The 16,287-nt window shown below is 36.1% G+C and overlaps 1 protein-coding gene across 2 annotated transcripts in view; it reads left to right on the forward strand.

Moving 5' to 3' along the window:
- The window catches only part of PKN2 (protein kinase N2), a 54,488-nt gene that overhangs the window by 31,380 nt on the left and 6,821 nt on the right, over window positions 1–16,287 (forward strand). For both annotated transcript variants that reach the window (XM_038144741.1, XM_038144742.1), the window contains 16 exons: window positions 71–222; window positions 4,630–4,747; window positions 6,324–6,469; window positions 6,562–6,775; window positions 9,569–9,754; window positions 10,046–10,155; window positions 12,064–12,207; window positions 12,346–12,421; window positions 12,745–12,919; window positions 13,164–13,293; window positions 13,629–13,765; window positions 13,858–13,933; window positions 14,016–14,107; window positions 15,116–15,292; window positions 15,902–15,964; window positions 16,062–16,138. In XM_038144741.1, coding sequence (XP_038000669.1) covers window positions 71–222; window positions 4,630–4,747; window positions 6,324–6,469; window positions 6,562–6,775; window positions 9,569–9,754; window positions 10,046–10,155; window positions 12,064–12,207; window positions 12,346–12,421; window positions 12,745–12,919; window positions 13,164–13,293; window positions 13,629–13,765; window positions 13,858–13,933; window positions 14,016–14,107; window positions 15,116–15,292; window positions 15,902–15,964; window positions 16,062–16,138 — 2,073 coding nt within the window. The remainder of the gene's footprint in view (window positions 1–70; window positions 223–4,629; window positions 4,748–6,323; window positions 6,470–6,561; window positions 6,776–9,568; window positions 9,755–10,045; window positions 10,156–12,063; window positions 12,208–12,345; window positions 12,422–12,744; window positions 12,920–13,163; window positions 13,294–13,628; window positions 13,766–13,857; window positions 13,934–14,015; window positions 14,108–15,115; window positions 15,293–15,901; window positions 15,965–16,061; window positions 16,139–16,287) is intronic.

The raw sequence follows: 16,287 nt of genomic DNA on the forward strand, positions 1-16,287 counted from the left end.
GTTTTCTTCCTGTTTTTTTTTTTTTTTTTTATTATTTTCTGCATGCTTATACCTTACCTTTAATTCACAGATTGTCCTAGCACTCCTGATACTCCAAACAGTGATCCTCGGTTTTCTACAAACAACAGATTGATGGCCTTAAAGAAGCAGTTGGATATAGAACTGAAGGTAAAACAGGGAGCAGAAAATATGATACAGATGTACTCAAATGGCTCTTCAAAGGTAAGGCTTTGGAATGCTTAAAGATCATGAAATGAATGTGGGTTTTCACATTGCTGTAATGTGACTGTACAATGTATAAACAGTACGCAGCTTCAGCATTTTTAGTTTGGGCCATATTTTTGTTAAACAGTTCCATCAAATCTGCTACAAATTACTATACCATCTTTTGTTGTGGTTTGGTACCCACTGAAGTGATTGTTTTATCAGTTTGTGCAAATGCAGTTCAACCTAAATAATAAATCCGGCTTACTATATTTAGTACATCTAGTAATCTTTGACCACGTGGGATTCACTTAGCAGCAGAGCTTGGTAGGACTGGCTGGTGTCTGGTGGTGTTCCTAGCTCCACAGGAAAAAAAAAAGATCCATTCATTTAACATTGTAACGTGTGTGATAATTACAACAAAGGCAGTATTGCCAAGCATATTCTGAACTTGTCATCTAGTTGTAGTTAGCAGTAAAAAGATCTGTGCCAATAGGAAGTGTGTAGTATTCTGATAGAGATGTCATAACCTGCATTGATACACATACACATAAAATACACATTGAAATAATTTCTTTTTGTGGAAGTGTGGTAATCTAGAGGTAGCAACTGATAGAATAAAGTGAAATTAAAAATAAAGCCACCCTTACTATTATATCTGAATTCTATGTACTTGCACTCACTCTCTCTTGATAGCACCAGAATTTTTCCAAGGAGGTGGAGGGAAAGTGTTTGTTAACTTCTAAGTGGGTTTGGCTTATTACATATTCTTTTCTGTGTAATAAAATTCATCATACTCTAAGGATCCCTTAACTCAAGTGAAAGACAATGCAAACCTTTGAAATGAAAGAAAACAAAAGCAAAAAATTTAACAAAACTAAATCCAGAAACTAACAAAAAAAAAAAAAAAAACAAAAAACAAAAAAAAAAAAACAACAACCACATTTTGTTGAATATAAGGCAGTCATAGTTTTCAAATGAGAAAAAAGGGAGGGAAGGATCCTCTACTTACATTCCCCTTCACCTTTCATTCATTACTCATGAACTGTTCTTTAAATTTACTTTTATTAAATCATTAAGGAGATTAATTTCTAGACTAAGGGGAAACACAAGAGTAGATCTAAATAGTGCATAGTAGCTTGGTTAGATGTCTTTGTGTCCAGACAGTAGTAAGTAAAATCAAAATGTTTTAAGATCTTAGCTGAGCCAGCACCTATCTGGGTCAGTCAACTTGCTAAAAGGAAGTGTTTGGCTGGAAGAGTAGGAATCTGGGAATTAAATTGCTACTACTTAGAACTGATTTTAACTAGAAATTATTGGAAAAGAACTTCATGTTTTTGACTGAATTTGGGCTAGGTGTTGGTGGAGAGGTAGATCACTTTGTGTCTGCCTTCTGCATGAGTTCCTTATACCTTGAAAAAATTGCAGGGAGCACTGCTTTCTCCCAGAAAATGAGTTTAGACTCAATGGACCAGAGGTGCCATCAAGTTCCTTCTGTCCCAGGTGGCCTTATCTGAAAGTGACCTGTAACATACTAGCTGGGGGCAAATAGAAGAAATAGCTGGAGTGCACATTATGACTAAGGTCTTGGGAATGCTGTCCATCCACCACAGTCCCTCAGCTCCTGGAAACCCTTGGAGTCTACATTCTCTGGGGCCATGTACTTAACATCAGGTACACTTAAAACTAATAATTAGCTGACCCAAATGGATCAAAAGACATACATGAATTAGGTTTCTAATAAACCCTTGGTAAGTAACCTTATAACAGGCTGAAAAACTTAACTAAACACTCAGGCTGTAATATTAGACATTGTTAGCAGGCTTTGATCAGACTAGGTAGAGAAGATAAATTCTGGTTTGCTTTAGATTGAGGTATGTAATTAAAATCTATGATTGAATCTTGTATTTGCGATTTGTGAATGCTTAAATGAGCCTACCACATTGGGTCTATATAGTATCTGGGCTGGAGAGAGCAAGCTGCAAAGCACAAAAGCATTGCCAGCCACTTCAGCAAACAGGATGGAAATGGTGGGTATCCATTCTCTCTTTTTTTTTTCCTGCTCAGTAGTGAGTTATTTGGCAAGTTTGAACTGTAGCCTTGAGCATGCTGATTATGTTTTAAAAAGCAGAGCTTAAAAGAATCCAACCATCTGGATGGGGTGGGCAAAAGGGGCAGAAATCCCCAGTTTGAATCCAATCCCAGTAATCTAGTAGTTCTTTAAAAAGTAGTCCTAGGACTATCTTTAAACATATTAAACTCATTTGTGACCTTTCTTCAAGTGTACTATACCATCTAATTTCAAATCTGTTTTATTATTTTGATACCTAAATTTAATGGACGGAGGTTATATTCTGTTTTCTAAAAATGAAAAAGCAGTCTGTTAATAAACCCATCATCTCATGGGAAGCTTTTCCCTTTGTACTTTACTTGCTTCAGTAACATTCAGCTCAACCTATTTGGACTTGAACATTTCTGAGATAACGATCATCTTTCCTTGGATGTGCTTAGGTTCTCTGAGATCCCATGACAGCTTTGCAGATCAGTTTTACAGGCACTGTCAGTTCCTCTGTACTCAGAAGATGCATTGAAATACTTTGTATTCAGCCTCCAACACTAAGAGAGCATTACACATACATTTTGATTGGGAAGATGTGATCTTCTGTCTCTTTAAAGCCTAAGGATAGCTCTGTAATGCTGGATTGCCTCTGCTCTACTCACTGAAGGGCTAATGCTGCTCCTGAGCAAGCAAATCCATTCCAGTGAGAGACTGTGAGGGATAATCAAGAGCAGCAAGATCAAAAATAAGATAAAAGTGAAGATACAGACAAAGAAACACTTCCATTATATTTATACATCAGGACGATGCATGGATAAGGTTTAATACAGGATTTTAGAGTGACATGTAATCTGTTACTTAAATCCTATACTCTGTTAGAGTCAGTGATTATTCCAAAATTTCACATCTGTGTTCAAGAAAGTATTAATTTAGGAAAGTCAGTGCGATCATTAATTGGATAAGTAACATGAAATCTTAAAATATGAAATCTGTAGTATCACCCTATAATATTGATTAATACTAAAACTTAAAATCAGGAGCTGTGAAACTGTGGTATGCAGAGGGAGCACAATTTCTTTCCATGAAACCAAAGTCTTTTTATGTGTAGATCTTGGTATATCTACCCTGCAGAACAAAGGGCAGCATTAAAATATCTGGGTGAATAATAAGTCAAGGTGCTAGGTTGTAGAGGAGCTCTGTGAAGGTCAATTTCTCAGCATACAGATCTTTCTTACAGGATGCTTTATGGTGCCAGTATTTCCAGCTCTGAGATCTGAGCTTCACTGCAGTTCTTTCTCTTGGTTATGGCAAGGGAAGAATTTAATTTCTTTAACTTCTTAAGTAGTTGGTAACTTCATTATAAAATTAAAAATACAATTATAAACCATGTCCATGGGAAAGTAACTTATTAATAAGGTTATAGAGTGGCTACAAAATGAGCTAACCAAAATACCCTTGGGTTGTGAGGGTGGTACACATCTGCCCTGACTGCTGTTAATTACTGTGATTGATTGGTACTGCACGGACAGGACAAATACACTGCCTTAAATTTCCTTACACCTTGTTTTTGTTGTTGTTCATACTGCAAGTCAGATCACCTTTAAGCTGTCTGGTAATTCCCAGAACATAGAGACAGAGCCATGTGGCAGCCATGGAAGTTTATGCAAGTTCATCTTTAGGAATGTTCCCTTCTAAACAGCTTCTTGTGATACTGCTTTTGAAAATGAAGCTTGGTTATCTTAGTTTATTTAGTTTAAAAAGTGCTGCACTTAGATTGCTGATGAAATAGCATGAAGTAGCCCTTGTTTGTTACGTATTTATTAATGCAAAAATTTTTCAGCTTTCATTTGTTCAGAAAAATGTACTGCAGACTTAATGTGCTGTGTAAGCAACATCATATTTCTAATTTCAGTATTGAAAACCAACTCAGGTTAAACAGTACAATTACTTTTATGTGGACTTAGTCTAGCAAATTTGTCTATTACAAGAGTTTTTACCATACTCAAAGTAAATTGAAAACATTCTACATAGTTTTGGAGGTATTTTGCACTTAAGATCTTCTCCTTTCTTTATATCAGATTACAAAATATAAATCTACACATGTAATGTTTCTAGATTATGCCTCCTTCACTCACCTTGAAACACCTACAGTTTCCCTGGGAGTGGCTTACAGTCTTTAATCGAACAATGCCTCTGTCCTAACTTAATTTTCACTAATATCTTAATGTGGTTAGTTTGCCTAATGCTATACTAAATGAAATGCATAAATTTAGTTCTTGTTCCTAAGTATTTATGTTTTGAAACTTTCAGTGTGTCTTATTCCATGAAGAAGTTTCTGATTTCAGCTTCTCTGTTTATTTTAATAGGATCGAAAACTTCTTGCCACAGCTCAGCAGATGCTTCAGGACAGCAAGACAAAAATAGAAGTTATAAGGATGCAGATTCTTCAGGCTGTCCAGACCAATGAATTGGCTTTTGATAATGGTGATGGTGTAGAAAGGAAATATGAATCATTAATGTCAGAATGTCATATAGATATATACCCATATGCACACAGACTTGCCATAAATTTCTGTTAGGAGCATTTGATACAGCTTGCATGAACCAAAAATAACCAGAGGCTAGGCAAAACTTTGTGTGTCTTGGGGTGCCAAAAACATCTGAAGGAAGGTGAAGGAAAATACCTTCATCGTGATGAAGAGAAATACCATCTCTCTTTATCATCCTTTCTGTACTTTATGCTGTCCATTTTTGCTTTATGGTTTACCTTCTCATTTCATGCATGCTTTCTTTCGTCTTAACAATTAGTGATTTTTTATAGCATATAATCTTTATATTATGATGCTAAAAAAATCTGATGTCAGTACAAAGCCTGCTTGTCATACATACTTTAATAGACTGACCTTATTATTTCTAGTGGCAGGACAGATGGAGGAGAATTTTTCCTGGTTTTATAGGTGTTTAAGCTAGATTGAGTGCTAAACAATTACCTTTAAAGCAACAAAAATAAGTGTTATTAAAATGACCTGGCTTGAAATACTCATGCTGCATTTCAGAAGTATTTTTAAACTTGCATTTCATTGAAAATCTTCAAATAATAATAAAAAAAATTACTCTTGAGCTCTAATAGCATGAGTATACTAGAAACTTACAGGCATATGGGTATATCTCTAAGTCTTGAACTTTATTTGTGTGCATTTCTGAATATTGACATTATATGGCAATGCTTGTAGTCAGGGCCTGTATATATCCTAGGTATTGAAAAATGAGAGTTCATGTTTTGTTTTGTGATGTGTGAGGTGTTTGGTTTCTGTACTTGTTTTTCCACACCACTTTTTAACACCCCATTTTAGCACATGGATTATGTATATAATTTGTTTAAAAGGAAAAGAAATTCATTCTAGAAAGGGCTTTTGAATGCCTTTTTGTGTTCCTACTAGTCTTAGTGCTTTAAACAGAAAGGAATATATTCAGGAAGTGTTCTGGTTAGGATATCTAAGCACTCTAAGATGTGGACATTAGAATGGTTAACCCAGGCCTTTTGGCAAGGGCAGTGTATGGAATCTCTCACATTTCTCTGTGCTGGCAGAAGCCAGATTCCATGGGATTTCAAGTGATCCAGAGGGATCATCAGAAACTGATCAGGGATCTACTTGGCTACAGAGCAGTTTAAAAGATAAATGCTCATGGTGTAGTTCAGAAGTGTTGAAGTCCCAAAACTTCCTTGCCAGTTGAATATTTGGGATATTTCAGTTTTGTCCCTTAACTCCCCTGAAGACATTTTCTTTTTTTCACATCTTCTAGCAATTATAGCTTTTAGGGAAGTAGGATCTGTTGAGGCCCTAATAAATTATTTATTCATTCAACTGTAGATGCTTAAAATACCACTTTTTACTTGTATTACATACTTCAGGTTTCTCTTTGGACTACCAAATATGCATCTCTCCTGTTTTTTTTCCTTTTTCTTCTCCCCTCTTTATATGGAGGAGGGGTTGATACTAAAGCAGTTAAACCTGGTTGTTATCTTCAATGAAGGTTGTTTGTTTATATCTCTTTGCAGCAAAACCTGTGATAAGCCCTCTTGAACTCCGAATGGAAGAATTACGGCATCATTTTAGGATAGAGTACGCTGTAGCAGAAGGTGCAAAAAATGTGATGAAATTACTTGGATCTGGGAAAGTTACCGACAGGAAGGCACTTTCAGAAGTAATTTGTCATTACAATTTCTGATACTTTGTTTTAAAGGTTCTTTAAGGAAAAAAAATTGAACTATTTCAAATTCTTTTTATTTTAAAAAGGCGCAAGCAAGATTTAATGAATCAAGCCAGAAGCTGGACCTCTTGAAGTATTCACTGGAACAGAGATTGAACGAACTTCCTAAAAATCATCCCAAAAGCAGTATTATTATAGAAGAGCTTTCTTTAGTCTCCTCACCCACATTAAGTCCTCGTCAGAGTGTAATATCTACTCAAAACCAGTACAGTACACTGTCCAAACCAGCAGCTTTAACAGGTATGATTTAAAGAACTTTTTTGTTTTTCCTTTTTTGATCTTAATTAATGACTTAAAACAAGCCTTTAATGCTAACTATATTTCTTACTGGACATATGTAATTGTTGTTCTTTTCCTAGACAAAGGCATTTAGAGTTTCCAAGTGTCTATACACTGCAAAAAATGCAGATAAGTTTCTTTGATTTATTTGTTTACCTTTTTATAATGTTATTGAAAATGTGATGCTCTGGTATTAAATAGCTCCCTATGGAATGATAGTGCTAGCATTTACTAAATGCCTTTCATCTTGAGATTACGTGGACTTATCATCAAGGTGTATAAGTATATATTTTACAGATAGGGAAACTAAGTTGCAAAAGGATTCAGTGAGTTGCCCTGCTAATAAAACAAGTAGGTGACAGAGCTGGAAATAGGCACGCAGCTTTTCTCCCAGTTCCTATTTTACCCTCTGGAGCTCAATGGATTTCTGGAAGGTGCGATTTATACTACCAAATCATGCATCTTTCTAATCCAAAGAAGGAGGTCCTAACAAGCATACGTGAAACCATGGGAGACTCTTGTTTGTTGGTGTCAACTGTTTTCCTTGCAAGTAAGATTGGGGTAATTTTTTTTAAGAGACTTAGCCTACTGTGAGGAACCACATTTGTATATAAATGTGACTTAGGAACGTCTCATAGTTTGGGTTCACCTGGAATTGTCCTTCATTGAAAGTAAGGTTTCAACAGATGAATGATACTTTGACGAAGGTCTTGATCATTAGCCTTACTGCATTCTTAAAGAAAAGCATGCTTTTGACTACTTGGGGGTATGTTGCTGTTCTAAATTTATTTAGTCAGTGGTCTAGAATTCCTAGAACAGATAAGTTTGATTTTATGTTCTGTTTCTTAACACATTCTGCATGTAACTATTAAGCCTGTTATTAAAAGAGTAAGTTTATAAGGAAAAAAATACCTGTAATTCAAATGTTACTCAGGATATACATGTAGAAATGAAACAGAATTTAATTTTGAAGTACTGTGGGGTTATATTTTGAAACAAAAAGGGGAACTTTTCTGCTAAACTACAATGATGATGATGATGAATGATGATGATGATGATGATGATGATTAATAATAATAATAATAATAATAATAATAATATGGAGCAAGTCTATTTCTCTTGCACTGTGGATTATCAGGACCTTAGCTGAGAGTCCTTGTAAAGTTGTGTGGTAAGAAGAACTTTTTTCATCAAGTGAAAACTCAAATGATCAGTGACTGTAGGCAGGAAGTATCATGCTTTGGGTTTAAAACAATTTGCCTTTTTTTTTTTCCTGTTTCCTGTAACACATAATGAAAAGTCAGATACCTTATAGTGACTATAATTTCTCTTTAAACGTGATTTACTGATACATATGAAAAATTTTTAATAGAAATTGACAAAGCTCCATGCTTGTGAAGTTCTTAATAGTTTCATATTGGCTACACAAAGAGCTGTTGTATTGAGTTGGATTTAAAAGAACAGTGTCTCTGTGTTTTGCCTCTAATGCTTTGTGAGAAATAGAGCAATGCTACTGTCACACATCTTAAAGTGCATCAACATGACTTTCTGTTTTGCATCCGTTCCTTATACAAGAGTATAGCTTTTCTGCTTATTAATATCTTTTTTTTTTCTAAACAGAGTTTGGGAATGAAGTATTCTTTTACCTTTTAACCTGTTTCGGAAGCCAATAGCATCTCTTTGTCTTCATAGCCTAAAGCTTAGCTGTCACTTACGGCTGTTAGCTTCCTACAGGTTGGGATTTCTTCTTAGACTGGTTTCTTGCTGTCTGTTCTGTGGGCTATGATGTTGCCAGATCATTTTTAGGTTAAGTCTGACTTAAGTTTCTGTTACAAAAGAGTACTTTTTAAGTGTCACGGTTAAGTACATTTGCTATCAAAAGAAGACTGCATTTCAGAGCTGCATTTCTAACTGACACTGATTATGAACTGGCTAATTTCACCACTTCTAGTAGTTGATTTTGTCAGTCAGTGGTGTCACAGTTTCACAGATGTTCTCTTGTACAGGATGAAGCCAGCCTGCCATTCTTGTAACCATCTGTGGTGTTCAGATGTTTTTGTGCTGCTGGAGGAAACTCTTCAATTTGAACAGCAGCCTTTATACCTCATTTGGTTAAAGATGCAGATTTGGGAGAATAGCTTGTTGAAGAGTAGCTTCTTGTCTCAGCTTTTATAAATCCAAATTCAGTCAAGTTGGAACAATTGAATGATTTAAAATTACGTATTGACAAAAATTTGACTTTAGCATGCACCAGGCAGATGTGATTTCTAGTGTGTGATTTCTTACACAAATCTGTAGTCTCAATAGTTTGTTAATTTTATCCAGTATTAACTAGTTATATAAAACTCATTAAAAATTGTTATTGCTCCATCTGCAAGATTCATTGCTTTAATAAGGAACCTGAAATTTGTCAGTCTTAAAAAATGACATTGTTTACAATTCGAACCCAACTCAGTTAGGTTCTCAAGTGAAGAAAACAAAAAGTCTTCTGAAACACAACAAAAACTTATTTTGTGTTATCTTGGTGAACTGTTGCTCTTTTCTAGAAGGTTGAGTCCCACATAGTTGACTTTTAATGCTTTTATTTTCAATATATATGTGTGTCCTGGATTTGTCTTTTGATTTCATCTGATCTTTCTGTTATACCCTGTGGGAGTCAGAATGTGAGCTATTGCCATCAATCAGTCATTAGTCATTCACTTTCTTTACATAAGAGCAGAAAACTTTCATAAATCATTGTCCATCTTTTTCTAGGTACCCTGGAAGTGAGGCTCATGGGCTGCCAAGATATACTGGAGAATGTCCCTGGTCGATCAAAAGCGACGTCGATTACATTACCTGGTTGGAGCCCAAATGAAGCCAGATCATCTTTCATAAGCAGACCCAGTAAAAGTAAAAGTGGGAGTGGTAGAAACCTTCTGAAAACTGATGACTTGTCCAGTTCAGTATACCCTTACTTCTCTTATTTTTATGCATTATCTTTTATTCAAATTTTCATGGGCATGATATGTTCTGTAATTTAAAATATTAAATTGATTCAAAGCTTTAAACTTTAAATATTGCTTTATTTGTTAAGCTGTTAACAAAAGCAAAAGCACAACCACACTATTATGCCCATAAGAACCAATTAAATATGTGATTACATTTCTAAGGGAAACTTACTGGAGATTTTTTTTGTTTGTGGAAAATCCTCTTAAAGATTTAAGCAGAGTTTGTGTACTTTACTTACAGATGAAGTCTGTGCTGTACTGAAGCTGGATAACACCGTGGTTGGTCAAACAAGCTGGAAACCGATTTCCAATCAGTCATGGGATCAGAAATTTACACTGGAACTAGACAGGGTAAAAATGTGGCCTGATTTCATTGACAGCTGTAGTTGATTCTTGTATTAATTTCATGTTGTTTTTTCCCCTGTTGCTGTCATTTTGTTTGAATTCTGTAAGTGCAATATTCCTGTCTTTACTAGAAAGAGCTCCCTGGACTTAAGCTGTTGTGCTGGGTCAGCATTCTAGACTGGTCTGTAAGTCAGACCTTTTCTGACTTACAAACTGATGTAATATTTTAGCCAAGATCTAACCCTTAGTGGGTTTTCAGAGATGGGAGACGGGAAAGATGGTGCTTACCGTTTTATTTGGATCACCAGCTTTTAATTATTTATCAGTAAAGTGTGATATCAGATCACTTTGGATGTTTTGGGAAAACCATGTCATAGAATTTTTACTGTTTTTATTGAAGTGTTCTCAGGTAAAGCTGGTCAGTTCTTCAGGAATAATAAATTCATTAATAGTTCTTTCTTATAACTTTATATGTTACTTAGAGGGCACAAGTAGTGAGTTGATACTTTTGAAGTAGAATTTATGTTATACAGATTTAATCAAGTATTTTTTTAGATACCTGATAACCCTGGTATTTTAAGGTTTATTTTTTTCTGAAAATTAAACTATATTTTAGGAGCTTAAATGTTATCTCCAGTACATGCTTACTCCAATACATGCTTCTCACATGAGAAAAAATAACAGCCACTTTCCTGTTTGTTGCTTTTTCCCCGCCAAGCCCCAGTCCAGATTCCCTCCATTTAGGAAGGAAACAATTTTAGCCTTGCAGGTAGAGAAATTCAGGTTACAGTTAGGAGTAGTGCAGAAAAAAACCAAGCAACTATGGAGCCCTGAAGCCTCAATTATTTTCAGATTAAGACTTGAGCTACTCAGTGTAGTAGCTGTTCCTGCCAGCCTCATACGTGTTGTGGGCTCTATTTAAGAACTCACGTTTTGGTGCCAGAAAAGGACTTTGCTCCTGCTATTCCTGGCCACACATCCTGAGACTGGCTCAGAAGGTCAGAGCATGGTGCCAATAACACCAAGGTGTGGTTCAATCCCCATATGGGTCATTCACTGAAGAGCTGGACTGGATGATCCATGTGGGTCCCTTCCAACTCAGAATATTCTGTGAATCCTTATGTGCTTGAAATGCACAGTCCAAGCCGCATTATTCTTTAATCTGGTGCTTCTTGACTTCTTTTAAAACATATAATAGCTATGGCAGACAGTAAAATGATGTACCGTGATGGAATTGAAGTAGTAACATACCATGGTGCTGTTACAGTGTAGGATTCACATGTATTGCAGGATTCTTCACTTCTGAGACAGGTTTTTGTAACACACATATAAGACACTCTAAGAATACACAAATCACATCAGCAAGATAGAGCAATAGTTCCTGGTAGTTTAAAGTTTTTGGCCCTTTACGACTGTTGGTCTTTACGACTGTTTTACAAAAGGTATATGGATTTCTAGAGATAGTCTATAACGTTTTGCATCATCGTGTATGAATGTATTAAAAGGTTTGCAGGCATGAAATGAAATTGATACTTGTAAAAAATGCAGAAATTACCAAAATTGAGGTTTCTAAGCACAAATTAAGCTTTGTTGTTAGAGTTTGGGCTAAAACATCTTGAACAAGCTGTGTTGCCAGACTGACTCAAAATGTCTGGTGACTGTGGCTCTCTGCTTCTACTGTCAGAGAAAATTTTACACCTGTGCTTTTATTTGTACACTGGAGATCCCATCTGAACTGAAGTGAAATGCTGTGATCATCAGAGCTTCAGTCCGACTGGTTAGCCCTGACAGCCTTTTAAAATAACAGCTCTGCCTCTTGATTCTTGAGTTCCTTGATTTTACAATTGTACTGTGGTAACTCTTGCAGAACAATTACTAGTAAGTGATTTCCTGTGTCTGTGTTTCCTGTCGTAGTCACGTGAATTAGAAATCTCAGTTTATTGGCGTGACTGGAGATCATTGTGTGCAGTAAAGTTTCTGAGGCTGGAAGATTTCCTGGATAACCAACGGCATGGCATGTGTCTCTATCTCGAACCCCAGGGCACTCTGTTTGCAGAGGTAAGAATGTTTCTTTAAATCACTTGAACATACTTGAAAGTATTACATGGCAGAATAGTTTGACAAGTTTTCCTTGAACTTTTAAGAATGCATTTTGTTCTGAAACTTGAACTATAACACATGTTATTTGAACTGCAGGTTACGTTTTTTAATCCAGTTATTGAAAGAAGACCAAAACTCCAGAGGCAGAAGAAAATTTTCTCAAAGCAGCAAGGTGATTCTTTAATATAAACATGTAAAGCTTAAAAATTGTATAGATCTGTGAAATTTTTTATACAGAGGTCTAATGTTTGCCTGCAAATAATGCTGTTGATAATGAAGGACTTGGCATTGCATTTAGAAATCTTTTGTATTAGAATTCCTTATTATGCATTAGCATTTAATTGTGAATAATTAGAAATTGCTAAGGAAAATTACAAATTTAGTTTGTTTTTCACATACTGTAAATTAATTAATATGGGATTTTTTAATTATTGGTTTTGGTAATGAGTAAGGAAATTACTTGCATTCTGTTTTCTTTTTTCACAATATCTATAGGCAAAACATTTCTCCGAGCTCCTCAGATGAATATTAATATTGCCACTTGGGGAAGGCTGGTAAGAAGAGCTATTCCTACAGTGAATCACTCTGGCACCTTCAGCCCCCAAGCACCAGTGCCTGCCACGGGGCAAGTGGTGGATCCCCAGCTCGCTGAACTGACCCTGCCAGCCGGGTAGGTCACCTCTGCAGCTTTGCAGTACCCCTGAGTGCCAGAGGGAGCACTGAGAGGCTTCTGCCCTCATGTACAGAATGTGTGCAGTCTGGTTATCCTGCAAGGCCGCACACCTTGCCGTGTTTTAGTTGTAGAAAACTATTCTGTAGTTCGATCCAGACACACAAGGTTTGGTTTAGGAGAAATCTACAAGTATTAAAATAGTCTTTGCTATACACTGAGGAGTTATGCATTTTCTTGTCAGTGACTCTCCTGTAGCCAAGTTGGACTTTGAACTTGAGCCTGAGCCTCCACCTGCTCCACCCCGTGCATCTTCCCTTGTGGAAATATGTGAATCTTCCTCTGAGATAAAGGCTCCTGATGTGCCTTCTCAGGCAAGTAATTTTTAAGAATCTTGGGTTATACAGTTTAACATGGTTGTAATATTGGCATCTTTATGATGCATTTCTGCCTTTATAAATCAGTATATGCTCCCTTAACTTCCACACACAGAATTGTGTCAGTAGAATGCTCTTGATTGCTCTTGATGGCAGACTGCTTCTGTGGTTGGTGTGTTTAACACTCCATGTAATTAGTTCATCTGGAAATTTATTATTATTTTAGCCTGGGCAATGGGTGTATTAAGAATTTCATGTGCTTATAGTAAAATTTCTGCATTCATTTGCCTTCACAATCAGTTCTAAATTTTCAGGTGTCTTGTTCTTCACAGGATGAAGTAACAACTTTCGATTTTGAAAATGGCAGAAATAGTATTGTTCCAAAACTCCAGCCTGAAATAATCTGTGAGTCTGATGTTCCCCATTCAGACATGAAATACACCAACACCAGAGAGCCCGAAGATAGAAGGTAAAAAAGCAGTGGTTTTCCTGGTTTGATCTGAATAATATTTCTTAAAGCTAATGAACTAGAAACTTTGTGACTAATTTTTATTTACGTAGATCACAACAAAGATTTCAGTTCAGTCTGAAGGATTTCAGATGCTGCGCTGTACTGGGCAGAGGACATTTTGGAAAGGTAAATGTCAAAAGGCTGTTTCAAGTGTCAAGGCTTTATCAAAAAGTAGATACAGCTCTTAAATTTCTCTCCTCTGTTTTAGGTGCTGTTGGCAGAATACAAAAACACAAATGAGATGTTTGCTATTAAAGCCTTAAAGAAAGGAGATATTGTGGCTCGTGATGAAGTGGACAGGTCAGTTTGTACAATATAAACATGTGGATTCCATAAACCAGTTGTGTGCTCTATCTGGGAGCTGCTGAATTGAGTGGAAGAGCAAAGTCAGCTGTCATCTCCCTGTGTAGCTGGCTGCTGTAGATGAGTATTATTGTTCTGGGGCAAGGAGGGAGCAGAGTAACCCCTTTTTGGTTTGTTTTAGCGCCCTTGTTATGCCTGAGCTACAGCTCTGACTTAAAACTCATCCTGTTTTTGATTTTCAGGTTCTCTTGCAAGTATTTATTCTAATTACTTCTAATTACTTTCAACACATTAGGGAATAACAGTGACTGTTTGCTTTACTGGCAGAACCCGTGTTGCTATTTCTGAGCCTGTAACATACTGTCATGCTCTGTCCATCACATTTCTCTTTGTATACTCCACTGTTGTGTGTTTTTCAATCTTTTTGACCCAAAACTCAGGTTCTGTTTTTTTGGGTTTTTTTTATTTGCTTGAACGTGAAAGAGCCATTACAAAATTGTGGTTTTAGTGCAAGAAGGTGTTTTTACAGTTGCTAAAGAGTGACTGTATTCATTTGCAGGAAGAAGGATAGCTGTATTAACAATAACCTACAACTCCAACAATTGGTTTAAGGAGAAATAACCAGGAATTACTGTAGATAGATGTCTGTAATACTGTCACTGGATTTCCACTTTACGTCTTATAAATAATTAAAATAAAAATTGATTGAAATGAATGTCACATGATAGCAATGCATAGTTAATGCAATCCAAGTATTTGGAAGGAGAATTGGTGGCACAATTTTCATAAACTGCTAGGTTTCCTCTTTTCATTTGGGAAAGCTAAATATAAATTAATGAAATCCTGATATTAAAATCTCACTCTGGAACAACAACAAAAAAATGTTCTAATCTTATCCTGAGGAATAGAACAAAAACCATAAAGTATAAAGTACCAGTAATTTCTGAGAATTGAAAAACTGTTGTTCAGCACTGAGCTTTATATTATTCCTGATTTTGTTTGCAGCTTGATGTGTGAAAAGCGAATATTTGAAACTGTGAATAGTGTAAGACATCCCTTCTTGGTGAACCTTTTTGCTTGTTTCCAAACCAAAGATCACGTGTGCTTTGTAATGGAATATGCTGCTGGTGGGGACCTGATGATGCACATTCACACTGATGTCTTCTCTGAGCCCAGAGCAGTGTGAGTATCCCTCCCTTCCTGGGGCATTAGCGGGAGGGTGCTTTGCTCAGTGGATAAGAGCTAAGGGCTTTATCAACACATGCCACCACATTATGCTACTTCAGTAAATGCTGCTGAAGTTTTTAAAAGAGTTGGAGATTCTAACTGATTTTGTTGTTGGAAGATGACATGCAGGTTTGATGTGCCTGGATCTACACCGGATTCTACAGTGAAAATCTATATACAAGTATTTAATTTTTATAATAATTTTTATAATACTTTTTTTTTAGGATTACATTAAAAAGCTGAATGAAGAGTTAAAATAGTAGACAAGGCTAAAAAAGGAAAGAATAAGCCGATTTAGAAAAGCTTCATTGCCATAGCAGTGAACACTACAGAAAATTTATCCTCTAGCCCAAGCAAACATGGCATAGTTTGAAAGCTGCAAGTTTAAGTGGTTTTGCCATCTGGCTTTTAAATTTTGGCCTTGTATAAAACTAATCTGTACCCAAAAAAACAACTGGTAATCTTCAAAGGGTGGCTCATTAAAAAAATCAATAATAATGGACTTCACATTCTGAAAAGCAAGACATAATTCCATTGAAATTTTAACTTTAACTTTTTCAACAGATTTTATGCTGCATGTGTGGTTCTTGGACTTCAGTATTTACATGAGCACAAAATAGTGTACAGGTAAGTAGTCATTTCCAGCAGATGAAATTCAGCTGTTCTGAATAGTACTAAAGAAACACATCAAGTGATGCAATTTTGTTCTCAAATGTTCATTTAGAGATTTGAAGTTGGATAACTTATTGCTGGACACAGAAGGCTTTGTGAAAATTGCTGACTTTGGTCTTTGCAAAGAAGGTAATGGCCCTTAAATTTTCTTTCTAGGGGAATGTCATAGTCTGTCCTACCCTTGACTGTTCCTTGAGAGTTTTGGACTACCAGATGTGCATAGGGTCTATTAACCATGTGTCATTTGAAGGAAAAAAAATACACCTCTGATTGAACAG

The sequence above is a fragment of the Motacilla alba genome, chromosome 8 (genome assembly GCF_015832195.1).
Source record: "Motacilla alba alba isolate MOTALB_02 chromosome 8, Motacilla_alba_V1.0_pri, whole genome shotgun sequence".
In the NCBI taxonomy this organism is placed as follows: Eukaryota; Metazoa; Chordata; class Aves; order Passeriformes; family Motacillidae; genus Motacilla; species Motacilla alba.